This window comes from Micropterus salmoides, unplaced genomic scaffold (assembly GCF_014851395.1).
Source record: "Micropterus salmoides isolate LMB-PRFRI ecotype aquatic unplaced genomic scaffold, ASM1485139v1 Ms_hic_scaffold_5, whole genome shotgun sequence".
In the NCBI taxonomy this organism is placed as follows: domain Eukaryota; kingdom Metazoa; phylum Chordata; class Actinopteri; order Centrarchiformes; family Centrarchidae; genus Micropterus; species Micropterus salmoides.
The window spans coordinates 14,707,237-14,730,642 of NW_024044237.1; the positions used below are offsets into that span (position 1 = coordinate 14,707,237).

At 43.4% G+C, this 23,406-nt stretch overlaps 3 protein-coding genes across 7 annotated transcripts; 1 reads left to right on the forward strand and 2 right to left on the reverse strand.

Annotated features, from left to right (window-relative positions):
* Positions 1–513: 513 nt before the first annotated feature.
* Positions 514–2,284, reverse strand: rab9b (RAB9B, member RAS oncogene family). Its single transcript, XM_038699570.1, has 2 exons — positions 2,195–2,284; positions 514–1,258 (listed from the first exon to the last, which is right to left on the reverse strand). Exon 2 carries the CDS (start codon positions 1,196–1,198, stop codon positions 587–589), a length of 612 nt encoding a protein of 203 aa, XP_038555498.1. The 5' UTR covers positions 1,199–1,258; positions 2,195–2,284; the 3' UTR covers positions 514–586.
* On the forward strand, positions 1,801–7,273 carry fut11 (fucosyltransferase 11 (alpha (1,3) fucosyltransferase)). Of its 2 annotated transcripts, none has more exons than XM_038699564.1 (5): positions 1,801–1,931; positions 3,938–4,276; positions 4,417–4,797; positions 5,417–6,039; positions 6,207–7,273. In XM_038699564.1, the coding sequence occupies exons 2-5, from the start codon at positions 3,938–3,940 to the stop codon at positions 6,355–6,357; spliced, it is 1,494 nt and encodes a 497-aa protein (XP_038555492.1). In that variant the 5' UTR covers positions 1,801–1,931; the 3' UTR covers positions 6,358–7,273. The 2 variants fall into 2 exon arrangements, with proteins under 2 accessions (XP_038555492.1, XP_038555491.1); XM_038699563.1 differs by lacking the exon at positions 1,801–1,931 and adding an exon at positions 3,494–3,632.
* Positions 7,181–22,009, reverse strand: znf185 (zinc finger protein 185 with LIM domain). 4 transcript variants are annotated; one of them, XM_038699557.1, is made up of 29 exons: positions 21,818–22,009; positions 20,830–20,892; positions 20,422–20,542; positions 20,221–20,328; positions 20,104–20,130; positions 19,907–19,963; positions 19,735–19,782; positions 19,569–19,640; positions 19,400–19,480; positions 19,174–19,236; positions 18,885–19,007; positions 17,191–18,799; positions 16,256–17,085; positions 15,650–15,715; positions 14,890–14,964; positions 14,241–14,294; positions 13,187–13,237; positions 13,035–13,079; positions 12,336–12,401; positions 12,094–12,165; positions 11,902–11,964; positions 11,491–11,595; positions 11,217–11,264; positions 10,852–10,887; positions 10,044–10,106; positions 9,870–9,944; positions 9,710–9,775; positions 8,811–8,916; positions 7,181–7,736 (listed from the first exon to the last, which is right to left on the reverse strand). In XM_038699557.1, exons 2-29 carry the CDS (start codon positions 20,837–20,839, stop codon positions 7,635–7,637), a joined length of 4,242 nt encoding a protein of 1,413 aa, XP_038555485.1. In that variant the 5' UTR covers positions 20,840–20,892; positions 21,818–22,009; the 3' UTR covers positions 7,181–7,634. The 4 variants fall into 4 exon arrangements, with proteins under 4 accessions (XP_038555485.1, XP_038555482.1, XP_038555483.1 ...); XM_038699554.1 differs by having other exon boundaries at positions 16,256–18,799; positions 21,818–22,007; XM_038699555.1 differs by lacking the exon at positions 11,217–11,264 and having other exon boundaries at positions 16,256–18,799; positions 21,818–22,006.
* Positions 22,010–23,406: the final 1,397 nt, after the last annotated feature.

Here is a 23,406-nt window from a genome sequence, read left to right on the forward strand (position 1 = left end):
GATACTTTCAGTGTCCAGAAAATACACTGGTTCTCCATTTTTCTGCTGATAACAAGATCTAATAATACGAAAATGTGATGTTGTACTCAAAGTCCCTCTAATAACCCAGGAACATCAGCTCATGGACGGACTGTTGACTGTATGTTGCTGTACCAATGGTAGAATGTGCTCTTCAAGAGAGGATTGGTATATTCTCTTGTCAACTGTATTAACTAAAATTATTAATTATTTCAATTAAACTAAGTCCTGCATAGACAGACAAAGCTGAAGCTGGGTAAACATGTTTTTGTGCAACACTACTGAAAGCAGACAGAGTACAAAGGATCAGTGTGTCTGTTACAGTGTGCCTTTAACCTGGTTAGAGGTTCAATTCAACAATCTAGATACGAGCTGAATCCTTGACACTGCACTCCGCAGAGCAGCTGTATCTTCTCCACATTATCTTTAGGGAATACTGTGCTCATTAGCTTGTACCTACAGTATGTGTACCATAAACAATATCTGACTGGCTGCAAAACTGCCCCCAGGCAAGTTTCAGCCAGAGAGATTTACACAAGGTGGATTTCGTGTATCTGCACCTGACCAATCAGCAGCAAGACGCACGAGAGGTTTTGCGGTTGCCATGCAGATCAATAGTACTACCCAGTAATGCATGGTCAATCTGGTCCTCAGCAGCCAGAACCTCCCTGACAGCTGCCTCAAATGCAGCTGTGACATTAGTGTCGTCTTTAGCACTGGTCTCAAAGTAAGGGCAGCAGCCATTCTCTTCACACCAGGCCCGTGCTTCGTCCTCCCCCACCTGCCTCTGCTCCATATCTAACTTATTGCCTAGCACCACAAAAGGGAACCTCTCAGGGTCTTTCACATCCGAGTAGAACATGAACTCCTTCTTCCAGCAGCCGAGGTTCTGGAAGCTCTGCAGGTCGTTCACAGCAAATGTGAGCAGGCAGCAGTCTGCGCCTCGGTAGAAAGGCGTGCGCAGGGACTTAAAGCGCTCCTGGCCTGCTGTGTCCCAGATCTGAAGAGTGACCAGGCGCCCATCCACCTCCAGGTCGCGGTTGAGGAACTCCACGCCGATGGTGTGAAAGGACTGGGAGTCAAAGCGGTCTGTGACATAGCGGTTCATTAGGGAGGACTTGCCCACTCCACCGTCCCCCAGCAGGATCACCTTCAGCAGCAGGCTCTTCCCGCTCATCATGTTTCCTCCTCGCTGGTTTATGGGCCTCCACACCTGGAGGCAGACCAGGGTCAATTGAACCTATAAAGAGGAAGAAACGCAAAAACAGATACTTACTACACAATAAAAAGGGAAACAAAAAATACTATTGGGAAATAGGACATAAAATAGATTGACTTCTGTGAAAATTCAATACCCAAACCAGTCTATACTGATAAAACAGTGTAGATAACAAGAGGAAAAGACTGCTGTTTTAGCAACATTTGGACACAAACTCAAATGAACCTTTCTGACAATGAACGCCAGCCATATGAAATGTGTGTAATGGTTGACTAGTTTCAGGGACACGGTGACAGGGGTGAAGGGCCGAGAGGTCTCTGACTACGGCCTTTTTGTTTCCTACAAGACACGGTTATACTGACTCATAATAACCTACACATGAAGTATGCTTGACAGCCATACATGCCAGGACATAAACATCAACACAAAAAACAACACAGAATTATTTTTATCACATATATAACAGGTGAAGTGTAGGAGTGTTACGCTACCCCACAAAAACAGGGGCGAGGGTCATGAGCTGACTCTGAAAACGACCACTTCACATACGCAGACCACAAACATGTACCAGCTTGTTGTCAGCTGTCGCTGGCAGCTAACTTTCAACTCTGACTGAACTGCTGCGTCGATGTGAAACTCGTTCATAACGTCATAACGTGCCTCAGAGCAGAACTGAACTAGGAACCGAAAACAGGTGACAGACTTGCAACAAACAAATGAACTGTTATACTGTGTAGCGGCTTAGCAAGCCTCCCAGCCAACTAGCCTGCTAGCCGGCTAGAGTGATGGCTTGTTGACATTCAATCCTGGTCCTCGGCTAACTAGCCTCTGTGCATGCGACTCAAAACAATTTTTAAAAGCGCTGTAAGCAACAAAAGAACGCGTGTTGCAGTGGGGTGGTATATCTATTATTGAATTCATCTAATATAAAAAGAACAAACGTGAATTTTCACTCACCCTGTTCCTTGTAGTTTATATTGCTTGCTCTGCCCTGCTCCGTTACATCTCAATGAGATTGAGTGTCGTGACGTGCGCGCGCCCCCATCGAGGACCTGCACGTGCACGCTGCACAGGCAAACCGAGGTCCTAAAGACCACATATGACAACAAAGTGTCTGTGAGGTGTACTTCTTTTGATTACTTTATAATTCTACTTCACGACATTTAAGAGGAAACTGTTGTATCTTTTGCTCCATTATAATGATATATATACACCAATTTTTAAAGCAGAGGGCAACTTTGTAATTGTAGTCTTGTACCTTTTTCATGGTAACGGCACAGGCATACAGTTAAAATATTCGTTTATGAAAGCAGCACTACAAAGCCTTTCTACGCACCTTGTAATAAAAATATTAATAGTTTTTTATTATTTTCCATTACATAGGAGAACAACATTCTTTCATTTGAAGAAAAATATTGTTTGCATTATTTAGTGAAATGCAATAAGGAAAACCAAATGAAGGAATAACATGGAGACTTTTTATTAGAGGCTTCTTACATTTACTTCTGCGGATGTGAATCTACTGGTAGTGTAAATGTATTTGTGTAGGACAGTACATTTCAAAGTTATTCTGGCTTAAGACTCATTTCGATTTTTGTTCTTTTTAGGTTTTGTATGAAGTGTTGGTTATAGTGTCTTTATTCTAAGCATCTTGTGTTTTATGTACCCACCCTAAGTGCATTGCATTAAGCTCTAGTAAATTATGTTGTAATATTTTGCTACCAAATAAATTTTGCGTTGGAATTTTGCGTTGGATTTTTACAAACTGCACACTGAATCACAGACGTTTAGTAGAGCAATGTGCACTCCGGTGCTGTAGGTGGCGGTGTGCAGCTTGGACCCAAAGAAGAAGAAAAAACAGAACCGTAGAATAAAAGTAGGTAAAACAGTTATTAAAGAGCAAAAACTAAATGAAACTGGAAGACATCTTTACAGTATACAGAATCATGTTGGTCGAAATAAAGCTGGGTGCTTACCGGAAGACAGAGACAGTCATTACCCGTCTAAGGATAGCGCACACAGAGCTTAACCACTCACTTCATAAAATAGGTAAACACCCAACTTGACACTGTGCAAAATGTAATAGTTTAGAGACAATTCAACATGTGCTGGTTGAGTGCAGGGGCTATATGGAAACGAGGAAGAAAATAGCAACAGTTGTGGCGAAAGCTAAGCTAAGTCCGGTAGGTGGCAGTAATGCTCCTAAACGCTGGTTGCCAACTGCCAATCTAATCAAAAGAAGAAGATGCTTTTTTGTTTATTCCCTCTTCACTGTTGGTTGTCATCGAACAGCATCTGTTCATGAGAACAGGCTTGTAGTGCGGAGGACAACTACATACTTTAGCTTTGAAGCGTCAAGAAAACGCATCTTCATGTGTTGGCTGCAGTGATGATGGTAGGACATAGTGTAAATGTTTCGCTACTGGTGCATGCTCAGAAACCACTGACACGTATGATTGAAATGTTACAGTCAATTGCAAATGTTTGTTCAGCGAAGTTAGTTGCAAGGAGAAATAACTGCATCCCGCTTTTATTTGGGTTATGAGCAGCAAAACAGGTCGTGACGAGACCGAAGAATCACGTCTGGATTAGACAAATAAGAAAGTGAATTGGTTTGTCCTTTAGAATTGTGCCCTGCTTGTGTTCGAGTAATGCAGGTCTTTGAAATGTGTTTGTGTCTGTTCCTTTCAACCTTTATAGATGGCAGGTAGAGGCAGGCTGGTTCCCTGTGCGTGTCTGGGGCTGTTTGGAGTCCTGTGCTGGGTCTGGGTCTCCTTTGCGTCCTTTCCAGACGATCAGCTTGCCCTGGAGGCCTTGGATGCAGTGGACCGCGGAGCCTTTCAGCCCCAGAGTGCGCTATCAGAGATGGAGTTTGCCTCCATCAGTTCATACAGAGGACCTGGCAACAGTGACCGCCGCAGGAACAAGGAGCTGCCCATTCTCCTCTGGTGGAGTGGAGGACTATTCCCGCATTTTCCTGGTGACACTGAACGCATTGACTGTGCCACGTCCTCCTGCCTGGTCACGAGCAACCGCAAGGTACCAGCGAAATGTAACCTCATAAATCGTTTTATTGAACCCCCCCTGGCTGAGACAGAGGGACAGCAGCATGCTCACATTAATAATAATTATAATCTGCAATTGTTCAGCAAGTAATCTTGAGTTTGATCTTGATCAAGGTCCAGCTGTACAAACGGACAGCATCCATCATCTTTTATGGAACAGACTTCAGGGCATATGAGGCGCCGCTCCCTCGTCTTCCCCACCAAACCTGGGCACTGTTCCATGAAGAGTCACCCATGAATAACTATGCCCTCTCCCATGGACCAGGAATCAGGCTGTTCAACTACACTGCCACGTTTCGCAGGGAGTCAGACTATCCCCTGACCCTGCAGTGGCTACCCTCTCTGGACTACTTGCTGATGCCTGTGGTGGTGTCCCTGGAGGAGAAGAACCGGCTGAGGAGGGAAGGCCTGGCTCCTGTGCTCTACATGCAGTCCCACTGCGATGTACCGTCAGACAGAAACAGATATGTCCAGGAGCTCATGAAGTACATTCAGGTACAGTACTGGGATGTTCTTTCACAAAGATGCATGCTATATGAGTTTAGCGGTTTCCAGTTTACTGCCTGATTTATTAAGGCTCCTTTAAACTAGATGTGTGCTTAGTGAGGTGCAATTTCCCCGGTATTAGAGCTGAGGTGGAATTGTACTTCCACAATCCACATGCTGTAGCATTGCTGTATGAAATAAACGTCAGCTCCTGTTCTGCACAGATATCAGGGCAAGTTTCTGCTTGCTGTTGAATACCATTTTCACTTGTCTCCTCAATTTTGGAGCGTCCAATTGCCATTCTTTACAATAAATATCAATTGGCTCACATACTATGAAGATGTAGTGTACTGTAGGGTAGAGTCTTCCACGTTTCCTCTTGCATACAGGTCAGTTGGTCAAAATTATTCATCTTCACGCGTGCAGTGTGAAGTAACACGGTAACACCTCTGTAAATGCTTTTTAAATAAAGCCCTCAGTGTGATGTTTGTGAATTCCCATCGGGAGCTGAAATGTATCAGGGTTTTATGAAAAATAAAAGTTTTATGCCAGTGTCATATTAATAATCTCCCAAATGTTCCCTAAGTGTGCCCCCATCTTTCTCACACATTATTTTCTCCCTCTGTAGGTGGACTCCTACGGGAAATGCTTGAACAACAAACCTCTACCTGAACATCTGGAGGACACGGCCACAGCTACCGGCGAAGATCCCAAATTTATGAATTTTGTCGCACGCTACAAGTTTCACCTGGCACTGGAGAACGGCCTGTGTCCGGATTACATGACAGAGAAGCTGTGGCGGCCTCTCCATCAGGGCTGTGTGCCCGTCTATCGAGGCTCCTCTGTGGTGGCAGACTGGATGCCCAACGACCACTCTGCAATCATCATAGATAACTTCGCCTCACCGAAAGCTCTCGCTGAATTCCTCAAACATCTTGATGAGAATGATGATGAATATGCAAAATATTTAGAGTTCAAGAACCCCAACCACATTACTAACGCTCATTTGCTGAAGGATCTGGAGACCCGTGAGTGGGGGGTTAATGACATGAGTAAACCAAACTACCTGAATGGATTTGAATGTTACGTGTGTGACCAGGAAAATGCACGGCTGGCAGCAGAACGAGCCTATAGGAAAGACCCTGAGAAGAACCAACCTCCTCAGCCTAAAATGGCCAATAACTCTCACATGGGGTGCCCCCTGCCCAGCCCAGGGTACGGAGATGTCCAAGACTTACCAGCAGATGATGGGTGAGTTTGTCTTAAATGATTCACTGTGCCAGGTGTGAAATCCTTGTACTTTTCAGTACTTTAATGTGAATAACAATGTACCAAGGGGAGAGAAATCAGTCTATTTTAATGGTCTAATTAAAATATCCTCTGTGATGAGTCTAATCTGTTTGTATATCTGTCCGCAGATGGCTGCAAATATGGCCTCAGGATTACTGGCAGAGCCTGGACCAAGCAGAGGGGCTGGAATCTCTGATAAGACATAACGAGTCAGACCCTTCGCTGCTGTGGAAGCACATCCAAAACATTGCTGTGAGCAGAGCCAGAGGAAAACACTGACACAGGCCTAGAAACAAATATGTGGTGCACATCCAGGATTACAGGGGTGTCCCATATTATGCATCCCTTCTGTTCAAATGAGGGAAATAAGCAGAAATTACTCATATTATTGCACCTGAGCCAAACCTCCTTTACTCTCATGAGCAGTGTAGTTCAGAGTTTGACATTGTATTCAGATGACATGATACTTGTGTCCTTTTTTAGTGTGCTATATATTAATATTTTTAAGTCGCTTTATTACTTTAACTGAGGTGCCATCATTGCCCATACTTCCACTTTGCATTGTTAATGTTAACTGCATGCAGTGCAGTTGTTCCAGAGGCACATTCTCATGGGATGTGGATTTTTATTGGACTGGGGCAGAGCCAAAGACTTGTCCTCTGTGCCAAGGGAGCTCTGCCTAACTGTGTGTGAAGACCATCAAGACAGTAGCCAATGAACTGCATTAGCTTCTTTACAGTTACTCAGCAGGTAGCTGATGGTTATTAGCTAAAGTCACATTTATGTACACAGCTGCTGTAACTGACTATGCAAGGAAAATATTATTTCACCAAGGAGTGGAGAATGTGGCAAATGTAACTCCCCTGTGGGAAATCTCCACTGCATTTGCAAAGTAGTTCTCAGGAACAGCTTATCTTATGAATTTCCGTGGCAGATGCTTTATAATATTGTCCTAACCGTTGTCTGTTACATGATGCTAACGTCATGTTGATGTGCAATACTTTTTGAATAATGGTTTTCTAAAACATGTAACTGCTTGAGACCCCATGACAGTATTGTGGCTATTAGCGCAATGGCTTTGTATCACATATTTATACCAGGATCATATAAATCTTTTTATTTTCTTAACAAAACATCACATGTGAACACTCTTTTGTATCAAGAAGAGCAAAATAAGTAAACATTTTCTAACATAGTAATTTTTTTGCATAATTATTCTTGCCAAAACCCCACTTGCCTGTATTAGTCTGTTCATACATATATATATATATATATATACAGACATATCCTTCATAATTTACTATTTCAAGCAGATACAGCTTTCACCACCAGGAAAAAAACAACACAAGCTTGTACAACATATTTGAGAAATTAGAAATTTAACCTTATGTAAGAATCAACATTAAGCAATGATATTGGTCACTATAACTGCCTCTTTGATGACCCTAAACACACTCCGGAGTTCAAACTTTGCGAAAGACCAGTTCTCACTTTATATGCAAATGAACGTGAAGGGAAGGGGACGAGGATAAGAGGCTGCTGAAGAGCTTCGATAATCAGTCCAAGGCTTTGGAGTAGCAGCTCTCGCAGTGGACTTTTCCACTATGTAGGAACATACTGTAGAGAAGGTCTCCCATTGGCTTACTACACATGTCACACTGAAAAATTGGGAGAATGTCATTAGAAAATGTAATTATGAGAAATACAGTGAAGAGCAGTGTTTTTATCCTCATCACAGTATACAAAATGTTTGAAAACACAATTACCTGGTTAAACCTTTGATACATTGACTTGCAATATGCAATAGCTAAATATAATTTGGATTTGAAGACTCATTTAAAAAAGCAATTAATGTAAGTTACTATATGAAAGGAATAGCTTGATCATTTGGGAAATATAGGCTACATATTGGCAATTTTGCCAATACTTACATAAGAAGATTGATACCACTCTCTCTCTTCTGTCTGTCAAATATAAAGCTACAGCCTGCACCAAGTTAGCTTATCATGAAGACAGGAAATGGTTTAACAGCTACTGGCTCTAGAAATTAGCTGTGTCTAAAGTTAAGAAAGAAAATCCACCCATCAATATATCTGAAACTCACTAATTAATGTGCCATCTCTAGTTTGTTTAATCTGTATCAAAACACACTGTAAAAACAGCAGTTTTTCCTGGAGTCACCAATGGTTGCCTGGTTCCTTAGTGGAGGAGTGACTCCTCTTGGCCAAGAAATACTCTGGTAGTTTTTACTTTTTTACTTAAGTAGGAGGATTCTTGAACTATAGAGAGAGCAAGGCTAGCTCTTTACCCCTGTTTCTTGTCTTTACACTTAGCTAATCAGTTCATGGCTTGAGAGTTGTATCAATCTTCTCATCTAAAGGCTCTTTTAGACGCAACAACATCACCACTGTGCTTTGAAACACAGTATTTCCAATGGCTTGCAACAGGCCACAACAGCGCAGCTTGGTGATCTCGTGCCCAAAGTTCCACTAGGTTGAACTTGGAACGAGACAGCGCAGCTCAAATCATGTTTTTTCTGAAAGGGCCTCAACTATTTGCAAAAAAAGTGACATATTTACCAAAAGGTCAAACTATTTTTTAAGGGGAACAAAAGCTCATTTTACCCAGGTCAGTCCCTTCAAGGACATGTGAATATACCCAACAATTTATAGTCCAATAAAAACAAAACTGTATCTTCAGCAGAACTGTATCTGAGCAGACAGATGAATTACCTTGAAGCAGGCAGGGTGGCAGTTGATATTGAGGTGCTGGATGGAGATCTTGGCATCACTGCCTACTGGCTTTCCACAGTATGTACAGGCGGATGACAGAGAGCCACTGGGGAGACAGAGCGATTGAGACAGGTTAGTTTGGCCACTGACTCAAGCAGCTCTCATACAACCACAGCTCTGTCTGGTAAAATAACCTGTTACCCTTTCTGTCCAGCGTAGGGGAACTTAATGATAAATAATCCTTTGATGTCCCTGCTTAGCCTCCTAATGAGCAGGTTTGGTGGAATTTCTGCCCTACTGCTTACACATATCTAGTTTTGTCAGGAGTGGGAATAACAAGGCAGGGGAGAAAGGGCTCAAGCTCATAGCTGGTTTAAAACAGGTTTAGGGAATTGTGTTGTCACCAGGAGTGACAACACAATTCCCAGCAGCTGCTGAAAGAGTAATTAACAGAACTTAATGTCAAATAATCCGACCCATTATGGAAACAAGAGCAACTAGAAAAGACACAATTTTCTGAAGAATATGTACGTGCCTAAAACTTGCAGTTAAAACATTTTGAAATAGTTAAAATACTGAAAGAAGTTGAAGTGTCACTCTTGTGTAAGTGATGTGTTGAGCTGGAAGTGTCAGTTGAAGCCCTGAAAGAAATTAGCGGAAGTGTACAAACTGAATGATATCAGCTGAACTGTAAGCACAGTTTAAGCATATGTGTTTCACCGGTGGAAGTAATTGACCTTGCAGAGTTGGAAATGTTAGTTGAAGTGTACACATTGAAAGGAGTTGAAGAGAAATGCAGTCATTGAAAGAACAAGAGATGGAGGCAACTGAAGTGTCTGGGGAGAAAGGGCTCAGGTTCCCAGCTTATTTAATACAGGTTTAGAGAATTGTGTTATTACCTGGTGTAAGTGGAGGGGCTGCTGTAAGAGTAACTGGCAGAGCTTGATGTCAAATAATCTGACCCACTATGGAAAAAAGAGCAGTTAGTAAGTCATCATGAGAGCAGTGTGTTTTAATCAATATTGTTATTTGATTGTGTAAATAACATATTGGTCCTACCTATTGATTGTGTCTCTGGCATTATACAAGGACAGCTCTGTTGCATTGACATACTCCTTCACAAACACAAACCCTCTTTAGCAGAGGCAGAGGAAGGAAAGAGTGAGTTAATTTGCACAGTTAAGATAGATATGAGCTGTCACTTTAATTTTAATGTCTAGTAAAATCCCTCACTTTTTAGTATCAGGTTCTGGTGTTTGGACATCTTCTGTCACGCTCCTGGAATAGGTTTCATAACTAGAGACAGAGTGCAGCAGGGTTAGTCTCATCTTTCACTCACTGATGACAGTAGTGTGATGGGTTATACAGAAGGACCCTACATCTGTCAAATTTAACTCAGGAGATAATCATTTTCTGCCATCGCTTGTTAATGGCGTGCTGTTTAACGGGCTGTGATTTGACAAAAGGACGTCTCTAATACACATCATTAATCTGACATCTGGAGACTGATAATTAGAGAGAAGGAAATGAGGGCAAATTGAAAGACAATGGGAGAGCAGATCTTGTCATTTAACTTCAGTAATAGAGTTAGAGTCAGGAGCCTCTTTAGCCAGGCAACATTCAGGAGCTACAGGTAATGTTAGATCCAGATTGCAGTATTAAGCGGATACAGCGGCTTTCGCACAGGATTTGGACTACATTTCTTACCCCCTAACCAAGACGGCTGTGTTCCTAACACAGAGACAAAAGCAGATCTGGCAGGTGAAAGTCTAAAACAAGCCCAGATGAACTAAATATGAAATGGTGTGTGCTTAATTTTAAATACATTTCATTAAATTAAACTTGGATTCAACTCATAGAATAACAGGTACATTTCATTTCCATACAGTGCCAGATTCATAAAAGACAAAAAGCTCCGGTTTAAAGGAGAGTGTCTTTACAAAAGTAAGAAAATCAACAGACCGAATAGCAGAAAATAACACTCTGGAGAAAGTATTCTTGCATTATGCTGTGTCTGACGTGAACAAGATCATAAACTTACCGATCCATAGCGGGCTCTGGCTCACTGTGTATCTCCCTGGAAAGTAAAGAAAGCTGTATTAGACTTCTACTGTAGGCTGTAGCAGTCAATAACCCGGATGGCGTCCAGTGAACAAGAATGCTGCGTTTTTTATAAGTGTATGAAGCAGATCTTTGTGAATCACAGCTCCAGAGGGGTCTGGGTTTATTGACCAGGTGTGGTCTGTTTTCTATTGTACTGCAGCATTGCCTCATTCTGAGCCCTCCTCCCGTGCTTTGTAATCATAAACATCACCTACATGTGTCTCATTCTCTCAGTTCCTATTAATCTCCCCAGTTTTTGATCAGAAGATGTGAGTTTTAAGAATTTCAAAGGTTTTTCTCAACCTGATAGTGGTGACGGTTGTGACTATCTGGGTCTGCGTATCCTCGGGGCTACAAAATAGAGGACATTCCTGTATTGTAATAGGTCTGGCAGTACAGGTGGAAAAGCAACAAAAGTTGAATATTCTCAGACTAAGCCGAAAGGAAGTTTCAGCTTGCTTTCAATTAAATGGTTGACAGGCACTGCATTTTAAGGTGCTATAATCACATCCTGCTACAATGAGAAAAATAAAGTGGTTTATTATGCATATAATGAGCCCAACAACAGTGGATATACCTTTCCTCTTCTTCCTCTTCCTCCTCTTCCTCTCCTGTAGTTGTACTGATAGTATAGAGAGTGGGGGATGTCCACCTGTCCCATGGGGAGTCATTCTCAGTTGATCTGGAGCACAAACATAGACATGACATAGTAGCTTGGATGCGTGCAAGGAGGATGACAAATTCACACTGTATTTTTTTTAAAGTAAAAAAAAAAGGGGGGGGGGGCTGTTTACGGCAGTTGTGAGGAAAAGTTGTAACAAATATATATCTGACCTATTTTCATCAGCACCAGTGCACAATGATTTCTGGCTCAATGAATAGATGCTGCAAAAGCCTAGTTACTTCACCGTAGTGAAAGGGAAGGAGGTTACGGGAATAAAAGGAGCAGATATGGACACCCAAGCTTTTCATAAAAAAGATGACTTACTTTCTCTCAAACATGACCAGCGTCTTTTCATCTTCAGCTTGGCCTCCTGCTTCGGGTTCTTGGCTGAGGGGGGACATACATTGAAAGGCTTTTAGCACATAATGGACATGGGTGGGATGCATGAAGATGAATAAAACCACAGTGGACCACATTACGTGGAAGTGTTAAGAGTGAATCAAAGTGTGTCATCACCTCTCTTCTGTGTTAGTCTGCTGAGGTGTGCTGGTTTCCCATGTGCGTGCCCATGACCTCTGAGTGCTGAGGCTGAATAGCCAAAGTGGAGAGAAAGACGATGTGGAAGTTATGAAAGATCGAGCACATCAAACAACTGTAATGTGTGCGGTTTGAGAGATTAGGTCCACAGTCTGCCCTTCCCCTCTATGTCTCACTCAAAGATTCGGAACACAATTATGCACTAGACTCAGTTTTAATACCTTGTCCTGTCAGTGTTGATAGGGATGACGTTGTCTGCAAGGGAGTCCAACGCATTACTGCTCATACTATTAAACACACAAAACAGGGAAAACAAGAACATTAAAAAAAACATTAGAATTTAAGAAAAATGATGTGCCCTGGTGGCCTGGGGGTTTAAATCACTGAATATGAACACAGTGTCTCGAGTTTGAGTCATATGTTGCATGCCATTGCCCCTGACGGCTCTCTCACCCTCATTGCCTGTCATCTCTCTACTGTCAACTCTCTAATAAAAAGGCATAAAATGCCCAAAACAGAAATTACAGGCACACAGGGAACATGTCTCTGTCACACTGAATATAAAGAAAATATTACTTAATTTAAATTTTTGTTGATTTAATCAAATGACTGCTGCTCGATTAGCTATTTCAGTCATTTATCAAGCAACAATACCAAACGTTCCAGCTTTTCAAATGTTTTCTATTTTTCTCCATTTTATATCACTACAATTTGAATATATTTGTATTTTCTTTCCTATTTTATAAAATTGCATTCACTAAACAATCGATAAATGATAATGAAAATAATGCCCAGAGACAGTGTTGATGAACGTGAAGCAGTTGTAAAAACTATGATATTCTACATCACAGTAATGGTATCAGGGCAACAAACAGAGGTTACAATAGAGAAAAAGGGGAATTTGCATGACCATTCCGTACCTGTTGATGGAAATATCTGAGAGGGGCTTGAGCAGGTCAGAGGAGCTGCAATAGAGAAAAGTGGCTCATAATCAGAAACTGCTGAATTATGCATGCTGAGATGCTATCTGGCTGGCTGGAAAACAGTCACAGCTCCAAACCAATATGATTACCTGTTAGGGGATGTGGTCCCTATCGGATATGGATCAAACGGATCAGCCGAGCTGAAAAACAATTTCACACTGATTTCACTCTCAATTGTCAGCATGGCCCATCTTGTGTCGGAGGAATTCTGATCACATTGACTCATAATGGAAAGATTTAATGCAGTTTGAATGGTAAACAGAAACACAGAGGAACCCGGGGCCAAACTCAATCAAAATCAGAATCTGGATGTCTTGATGACAAATGGAAAGACTACTCTGCTGCTGAATGGCAAAATCAGCATATGCCATGTCGTCGAACCCTGATTCCAGCCTACATAAATTATTAAACGCTAAACAGATTGTTAATTTACCAACAAGAAAATCTTCTTCAACAATTAATTTAATCAACCACATTAAACTTAATTTGTCTATTTAACTGGAATGAGAATCTATCTCATATACTGTTTTTTTAAGCAAATTAAAGTTATTCCCTCACTCAATGTCAGTAAACTATTATTTAAACACAATTACATATATAGTGCATATACTTAAACACACAAAGTGTGCAAAGCACTATCCTATATGTGACATGGCAGTAAATAAACTACCTTGATTCAGTGATATTGGTTGTCACATGTGAGCTCCTGGATGGAGGCAAGATTAAAAAGGAAAGGTAAGGAGTGTGGTACGGATGAATGGCATGATGGGAATAGAAAAGAGGGCAAGTAAAGGTTAGCGTGGTTCTTCTCATACACTATTTACAATGCCAGTGCATTAGAAAAGCTTGAAGCCCACTGAACAATTTAACAAGCATGAAAACCATCTGAATATAGTAGGCTACAGAGCAGACAACTTCTGTGTGTATGTGTGCACGTCTAATATCTTTTGTCAGTAATGATCACAGTTTTGGTGGTTACAGTGAGTGTCTCTCTGGAGCTGACGGGCAGAGAGACACAGCATAGTTGCGGGCAGAGTTGGTATAAATCATTACAAGGCATATCTGAATAGAATGCATTTCTTAGCAGGAACAGCCCTGCATAGATAGATAATTGTTTAAGAGCAGCCTGTCATCTCCCTCTACCTTTGTGTTTTCTTGGCTGTCTCTTCTGTCTGTTTCCTTTCCTCTCGCTGTGTGCTGTGGCGGGCGGAGACAAAACAAAGCCACAATACTAATCAGTACAGAACATTCTCTTCTATTTCCAGTCGCGCTGCAGATAAGACGTGGCTTTCTGTTTCAAAGTAGTATTACTCAGGAATATGCGACTTTGTTCCTATCTAACATGGAGCATGGGTTAAAATAGAATGCGGGACGTAAAGGAGCCCTGATTTATGGATCAAACTTGAGGTGGATGGGATTCATTAAAACTCTTGCACCTCAGGGAGCAGGGAGATGCTTGGCCCCGTCATCGGTAGTGATAAGAATTAATGGTACACAAGGAGGGAGTGATGGGGGAGCGGAGGCCATCACAAGTCTGTCTGTTTCTCACCTATGCGTCTTTGTGTTGATTGTACAAAGATATCATTAGCCATGAGATCCAGGGTGCAGACATCAAACACAAAAGTCAAACACAGAGCAGAGTTTGAAACTGTATCCAACTCTGGCAAGGTAAGTTAAGGTAATGCCTCCCCTTGCTACTGACAATGGAGCTATTGATTTTGTACTGATGAAAGGATAATTCTTCGCATAAATCTGTATTTGGGGCTTGTGTGGAAAAAAGCTTTTCCTATACCTGTCTAGTCCGCTAAGCAAATCCTGACTCCAGCGTCCTGGGCCGGGGGGAACAGGCTTTGCTGACTCCTCGGGTCTGCAGAGGCAGAAGGAGAAGAGGAAGGGGAAGAGGAGAAGGTGATGAACATGGGGGGATTTACAATTCAGAGGAGGTTTCAGAGCAAGAACAGGCAAGAACAGTTGAGGTGGAGGAGCGGGAACTCATTAAAGGTCCAACAGTGCCACCTTGTGGTTATAATAATCACAGAATTTCTAATGTGAGGAACGCTTAATATGGTTAGAATGTATTTTGAACAATCCCACCAGTGAGAGTCAGGAGAGAGATTGTTATTTGTAAACAGTTGCTGAGAACTGGGGCTGGCTCCTGTTCAACACTGCTGACGGTAAGAAGAATCAGTGCATCTGCTTTGGCATGTACACACACATCTCTACATTACATTGTAAGTACCACATTTAATCAAGTCTAATTTGGGACACTCTCTTGTGTGAGGTGGTTTTAGGCACCTGAAATTGAGAAGTGGGTTATTTTGTGATTACTTAGAAGTGAACATAGTGGCACCTAGCCATTATCTGTTTTCGTGCCAACCCTGCTGTGACATGAATGATGTTTTTGGTTTTGTACATGTCCTCTGAACTAGTACCGGCTCATCATCCTTAAAGCTGGAGAGGAAATAGACTATTATTATCAGATGGCATGCTGTTGAGGCTGGAGGCACTAACACACATATTGGTTTATGCTGCTTTCGTCTTTCTTCCAGTACCTGGTTGAACTTGTGCTGAAAGAAATGAGGGTGTCGGACAAGGCGGTGAGTGTATCAACACTGGAACTGTGAGAATAGAAGAATAGAAGAAACACATGATATTCCAACCTAGCTTTCAATCACAAGTGTAAAACAGCAAACACACTATAGATGCTTTATCAGCAAAATGTTCTCTAAGTATCAAAAATGCTTAAAGAAAAAGTGATTAATGTAGAAAATGCCCCCTGTGAGTGTTATGTTAATATATATTAAATTTGGAAAACATAATCACTGATGTATCATTGTCTAAGAAAAGTAGAATCGTACTGTTGTATTTGGCCAAGGTGGAGCAAATGTTATCCTAAAAATTTGGTAGTTTGATCTTTAACAATGCACCATATTTTGGATTTAAGTTCTTTGTATATGATATCTTAAAATACAAAGTTACTAGATGTGAACACTATTTTCCCCTGAGATGTAGGGGTATAAAAAAAAGTATAAAATGGCATGTAATAGTAAAACTCAAGGAAAGTACAAGTACTTAAAGCCTGTAAATGTACTTTATTTCTTTCCACCACTGAAACTATGCTACAATAGGTGCCCGAACTGACTGATTGTAAATCTGACCTTTGCTTTGGAGACGGTTCCAGTGGTGGTTTGGCCGGGGCAGTAGATGCTGGGACATTTGAAGCAGGGGCAGTGGATGCTTTGACAGTTGAAGCCGGGACAGTGGATGTTGAGACAGTCAAAGCTGGGGCAGTGGATGCTGGGACAGCTGAAGCTGGGACAGTGGATGCTTTGACAGTTGAAGCCGGGGCAGTGGGTGCTGGGACTGTTGAAGCTGGGGTGGTGGGTGCTGGGACAGATAAAGCCGGAGTACTGGATACTTTGACAGCTGAAGCTGGGGCAGTGGGTGCTGGGACTGTTGAAGCTGGGGCAGTGGATGCTGGGACAGTTGAAGCCGGGGTGGTGGATGCTGGAGCAGAGGATACTTTGACAGCTGAAGCTGGGGCAGTGGGTGCTGGGACTGTTGAAGCTGGGGCAGTGGGTGCTGGGACTGTTGAAGCTGGGGCAGTGGGTGCTGGGACAGTTGAAGCTGGGGCAGTGGATGCTGGGACAGATGAAGCTGGAGTACTGGATACTTTGACAGCTGAAGCTGGGGCAGTGGGTGCTGGGACAGTTGAAGCCGGGGTGGTGGATGCTGGGACAGCTGAAGCTGGGACAGATGAAGCCGGAGTACTGGATACTTTGACAGCTGAAGCTGGGGCAGTGGATGCTGGGACAGTTGAAGCCGGGGTGGTGGATGCTGGGACAGCTGAAGCTGGGACAGATGAAGCTGGAGTACTGGATACTTTGACAGCTGAAGCTGGGGCAGTGGGTGCTGGGACTGTTGAAGCCGGGGTGGTGGATGCTGGGACAGCTGAAGCTGGGACAGATGAAGCTGGAGTACTGGATACTTTGACAGCTGAAGCTGGGGCAGTGGATGCTGGGACAGTTGAAGCCGGGGTGGTGGATGCTGGGACAGCTGAAGCTGGGACAGATGAAGCTGGAGTACTGGATACTTTGACAGCTGAAGCTGGGGCAGTGGATGCTGGGACAGTTGAAGCCGGGGTGGTGGATGCTGGGACAGCTGAAGCTGGGACAGTGGATGCTTTGACAGTTGAAGCCGGGGCAGTGGGTGCTGGGACTGTTGAAGCCGGGGTGGTGGATGCTGGGACAGTGGATGCTTTGACAGTTGAAGCTGGGGCAGTGGATGCTGGGACAGTTGAAGCTGGGGCAGTGGGTGCTGGGACTTTTGAAGCTGGGGCAGTGGATGCTTTGACAGTTGAAGCCGGGGCGGTGGGTGCTGGGACTGTTGAAGCCGGAGCAGTGGATGCTGGGACAGTTGAAGCTGGGGCAGTGGGTGCTGGGACTGTTGAAGCTGGGGCAGTGGGTGCTTTGACAGTTGAAGCCGGGGCGGTGGGTGCTGGGACAGTTGAAGCTGGGGCAGTGGGTGCTGGGACTGTTGAAGCTGAGGAAGTGGGTGCTGGGACTTTTGAAGCCGGGGTAGTGGGTGCTTTGACAGTTGAAGCCGGGGCAGTGGGTGCTGGGACTGTTGAAGCTGAGGAAGTGGGTGCTGGGACTGTTGAAGCCGGAGCAGTGGATGCTGGGACAGTTGAAGCTGGGGCAGTGGATGCTGGGACAGTTGAAGCTGGGGCAGGGGATGCTGGAGCAGGGGATGCTTTTACAGCTGAAGCCGGGACAGTGGATGCTTTGACAGTTGAAGTCGGGGCAGGGGGTACTGGAGTAGGGGATGCTTTGACAATTGAAGCCAGGGCAGTAGCTGCTGGGACAGTTGAAGCCGGGGCAGAAGATGCTGGGACAGTTGAAGCCGGGGCAGTGGATGCTGGGACAGTTGAAGCCGGGGCAGTGGATCTTGGGACAGTTGAAGCCGGGACAGTCGATGCTGGGACAGTTGAAGCCGGGGCAGTGGATGTTTTGAGAGTTGAAGCCGGGACAGTAGATGCTGGGACAGTGGATACTGGGACAGTTGAAGCTGGGGCGGTGGATGCTGGGACAGTTGAAGCCGGGGCGGTGGATGCTGGGACAGTTGAGGCCGGGGCGGTGGATGCTTTGAAAGTTGAAGCTGGGACAGTGGATACTGGGACAGTTGAAGCCGGGGCAGGTGATGCTTTGACAGTGGAAGCTGGGACAGTGGATACTGGGACAGTTGAAGCCGGGGCAGGTGATGCTAGAGTAGGGGATGCTTTGACAGTTGAAGCCGGGGCAGGAGATGCTTTGACAGTGGAAGCCGGGGCAGGAGATGCTGGGACAGTTGAAGCCGGGGCGGTGGATGCTTTGACAGTTGAAGCTGGGACAGTGGATACTGGGACAGTTGAAGCCGGGGTGGTGGATGTTGGGACAGTTGAAGCCGGGGCAGGAGATGCTTTGACAGTTGTAGCCGATGCAGGGGAGGCTGGGACAGTTGAAGCCGGGGCGGTGGAGGCTGGGACAGGAAGTGGAGTGACCACCTTTGTACCCACTGGTTTTATGTCTTCAAATTGTTTTTTTCCTGTAACAGACACTGGAGAAGGGTCTTCATTCACAGGCTTGGGGGCAGCCTCCTCCATCTTCGGTACCACAGGCTGTTGAACAGCGACATCAACAGCTGCCTTAACACTGGTGTCGGCTCTGTAAACCACAGAGATAATGAATGGAATTGAAAGAACAGAAATCACTTGCTGTTGTGGAAATAGAAACATGGCTCGGGACTTACATTTTCTGTGGTATGGGCTCAGGGGCGGAGGCGACAGATGTGACGGGGACGACAGGGGAGGGGGGAGGAGTGCTGGCAGGTGCTGGAGTCGTAGCACTCTCATCATCATCAGTAATCTCCACCCTGCACATTTGTAGCCATGCACACGTACAACCACACACACACACACACACACACACACACACACGGAGTAGGGAATGGGAACAGACAGGCAGAGTTGATCACACACTTGGAGTTATAGGTTTTTACTTTAAGCTTCAGGGTCAGAGATATTAGATAGAGCATTTACCTTTTAGCCACAAATGATGGACTGCTATTAACCAATGAGATGTCAGGTGTTTCTTCTTGAGACCTGAGGTTTTCAGCACACAGCTTTTATAAATACCTCCATACATGCTCACCATTTATAATCACGTGTTGTTGAAAAAAAGTGTAATTTTTAAAATGAAGAAGAAATCCAGAAACAGGTTGAGTCTTAAGATCAGCATTAGGAGAGTGACATAAGACATGCTTACTCATATTTCTTAGCCGCAGAAAGCACATAAGACCGTTTCCTGACTGCAGATCTCTTCAGAACATTGCTGGCTGCCTCCGTACTGGGAAATGAATCATTATGATGTTAATGTAACATCTTTTCTGTGAGTGTGAGTTCAAACTGGACAGTGCTCTTTACAGGACTTTTACCGTTTCTCCTGCTCTTCGTGGCTAAGATGGCCCTCCTGGACCTCTGAAGCAGTCCTCACAGTGTATGGGGCTCTAAGGAAGAGAAGCACAAACACAGACCTCATTAAAATACATTCTCACTCAGCTGCCAGCTGTTATCTGGGAATCTGAATTTTTGTGCGCTCACATTTTCTTGTAGTTCTCTGAAGGTTTTTTGGTGAATGGTGTTGTTCCACTGTAAAACAAACAAACAACAGAAAAACAGATAACAGTAATGTGGGAACCAGATAGTCAATCAAAGTGCATCTCTAGTCACACTATTAATCAATTCTGCTTGTTGAAGTTAGAGAAGCTCTTACCTTAAGCCATTAGATGTTGAGGATGAAACAGGCTTGTCTAGTTTGACGAAAACGCCTCTGAGAGAAAAACAAAAGAGTAAATACATTATTTTAATGTAACATAGCCCCCATGCAGGGCCATTTTCAGATAATCACTACTACTGCTTTTAACTCTACTTTCAAATTGGATGTGTGAAAGTTGAAAGTGCTAATCTTACCTGATCAGGAATCCTGATGTTGGTGTTCTGAGATCAAAACAGAGACTTGTTATCAGCACAGTCATGTCTTGTGGGATGTTTCTAGATAACACTGTGACATTAGAAACTTGTGTTTACCTTTCAGTGTCAGATGTGGTGGGTGGAGGAGTGGATTCCACTGGTGACAACACTGGACTGGTCTCAATGGGGGCTCCGTTCAAACGGCCGGCCCTTACTTCTGCTACCCTGCATGGACGCACAGGAACTTGGTTTTGTCTACTCAAGTGAGTGAGTAAGGTGATAATATGGACAGAACCATATTTAAACATGTGGTTTTACCATGGCTTCACCTCCTCCTCAGTTTCAGCCTGAGTTTCATTACTGCGCTGCAACCAGCTGGCGTCTCCCTTCAGCTTGGTCCGCACTTTGGTGCTACGGAACACAGATGCTTTGTCCCCCTCTGAGACACAAACACGTGCATGTCATATACCCACCGGCCATCTGAGATATATTATACACACCGTAGGCTGCCTCACAATGACATCTTAATAACCGTCTGCTAAAATACATGATATTCAGTACCCTTTGGGCAGACACACACCACACAGCCACTTGTATTTTGCATTAAATCAGGGCAATGACACAAGATCACAACTGACAGAGACATCAGGCTGACGCAGAGACACGCCCTCTGATTTTATTGGAGGGATCGCCTCACCTTCACATCAGATCAATTTGCCTGCTCACCTTTTGACATGCTTGTTCTAGAAGTTTCTCTCGCTTCTTTGTTCTGCTATCTTTGCAGGTTACCTGAAAAACATAGTGGAACCACATTGAGACAGAGACTGTGTTGAAATAAAGTGTGCAATTTGCAGCAAATGTCTTATAACACAGTTGTAAAATGGTCCTCCCCACGCTGTGTTCTTTCTCAATAAGGAACTCTGTAAAGCATTCCTCTGTCTCATCTTTAAGACATGTAGATGATCCTGTCCTACCACTTTCCATAAAATGCTGCTGTTGCCTAAATATGAATGGACACACACACACACACACACACACACACACACACATATACACCTGGCCCTTTGTGATTTATGTGACTGGGCTAATATTGCTTCCTTCTATACAAATTATTTGACCCCTCAGTTATTTACGGTCAGAAATGAACTGCTCAGGAGCAAACCTACTACCCAAGGAACTGAAGAAGAAAAGGAAAATACTAATTAAACACTGACAAGTGCTCCCGTATGGGAAAGTAGGTTCGGATTACAGCTTATGCAAAATCAGTACTGCCAAATTCAGAATGCAAATATAACTTTCAAAACTCCCAGGGCTGTGAATTCACTCTCTCTAAAGCATGTTGCCATAATATCTCTTGAGGATATTGTCCTCAATATTGGTGACAGAGCAAATACACTGAGGGCTCAGAAAGCATATTTATCCTAGGTTTAACACATCAGCCCGCACAAGATAAATGATTGATGAAGAGCAATAGCATTTAAGGCTAGCAAGGACCAGGATACACAACTTTACTGACAAGCACTCATGACAGGGAAACCCCCAGAAACACTGACAATCACCAGTTAATACTTTAAACAGTTTATGTAGTTTAATTGATCACTTTTACTCTTTCTGTTCTTACAGCTGCTGATTACTGGAGCTCTAAATACAGAATCTATCCAGATAATTTGCTATAATCATGTTGTAAATAATACACCTGCCACCGAGCACTTACCTGCTTTTACTGTATGTCCAGGAGAACAACGTCCACCCAGCTCAGTCAAGAGTCTGTGATAAGTGTTTCCCTCTGAGTTTGGCTGGTGTGTGCAGAGGGAAAGTATTTGTCTGACAGGTGTCTCGGTCTCCGTTCTAGAAAACAGGTACGGGCGTGAGCACTAACAAGCCCAGCCAGTCAAGGAAGGCAGATGTGGGGTGGAGCAGTATGTGTTTGTCCATCTTTGTGTGTGTGTGTGTGTGCGTACGTACGTAATAGGGGTTGTACTCATTTCTGTTTACTAGATCTGTGCTTTGTTTCTGGGAGCTAAGCAAGCACATACCTGTTGTACAGGTGACTGACAATTAAAGAGAAGAGGACAACGATGACAGGGTGCACAGCAAGGCTTTCATAAATTAAGAAACGCGCAGCAACATCTCCTGTGGGAACGCTGCTCTCATGCTCACTGGGTAGGAAAACCCAGGAAGCAAGCACACAAATAATTAAAATGAGATCAGGGACAACCCACACAGCTGAACTGAGATAACAAACACACAAACATGGTCACATCAAGAAAAATTATATAAAAGCCAATCTTAACAATTTTTGTTAATGTTGAATATATTAAATTCTAATTTCACTGTTGAAATAAAAATGTTTATATGACTTGCCTTGATCAAATATGTCAAAAGTAAATTATGACTTTCTTTAACCTTTTGTAGTACATATTCTAGGTAGAAAAGTAGATTAAAGCCTATAGTAAACAAAATGTTTGCTCAATGTGAATGACTGTCTATGTTTGTATAAGTGAAAGCCAAGAACAAGTCTATGCTCCTGCAATTGGCCAACAATTCCTCCAACAACTTGCAACAAAAAGCACTTTCTGAGCGACTGGCCACAGTATGCACTCTGTGGAAACACAACATGGAGATCAGCCGTCCACAGTTTCTGTAAAAAAAAAGCAATCTCACACATGCTGTGCATACATTTACGAAGCCTTTTCAAATTGGAAAAGGGTGTGAAAAGATTTCGCAACATATCAGAGAATGTGGAAGAGGAAATTAGCAAGTCTGAGAGCCAAAGTTTCACTCTGGTGAGCACATTGGCAAGTGTAAACGCTTGAGTCCATTATCTACCTGGATGCCTCTTTAACCTGAACAAGAAACCAGTCAGACAGCCTTGCCTGGTGCTGCTGACTCTAGCAGTGAATCATTAGGGTGCTGCTGGCGTAGAAATAAAATGAGAATGCAAAGTATCTGAACTTAACCCCCACCTTGCTGTTGCCACACCAAGACACAGAATGATAAAAATGCTTCAACCTAGAAAAGGCCAACCACTGTTAGCTATGAATACATGAAACATGAATACTGTGAAAATGAGGCACTAGTTTTTTTGGTTCAGCTTCATAACTTTTTATAACTTCATCATCAAAATGACAGAATAAAGAAATAGGATTGTAACTTATGATGCATTTTCATTGCCCATCCCATCATTATATTTGATGACAGTCCTTCTGTAGTAGTCTAGCAAATTGCCTAACTCGTGGGCGCACATGCCATCCTGATGACATGCAGTATCTAATTCCAGAGATGCTCCACTATCAGAGTAAA

Coding starts and splice junctions, on each gene's coding strand:
- fut11 (XM_038699563.1), top strand. Junction 4,277..4,416: donor TGGTCACGAGCAACCGCAAG/GTACCAGCGAAA, acceptor ATCTTGATCAAG/GTCCAGCTGTACAAACGGAC. Junction 6,040..6,206: donor GACTTACCAGCAGATGATGG/GTGAGTTTGTCT, acceptor ATCTGTCCGCAG/ATGGCTGCAAATATGGCCTC.
- rab9b (XM_038699570.1), bottom strand. CDS start 1,198: ATGATGAGCGGGAAGAGCCTGCTGCTGAAGGTGATCCTGCTGGGGGAC.
- znf185 (XM_038699554.1), bottom strand. Junction 20,329..20,421: donor GAGGAGGAGGTGAAGCCATG/GTAAAACCACAT, acceptor GCGTCCATGCAG/GGTAGCAGAAGTAAGGGCCG. Junction 12,166..12,335: donor ATCAACACTGACAGGACAAG/GTATTAAAACTG, acceptor TTGGCTATTCAG/CCTCAGCACTCAGAGGTCAT.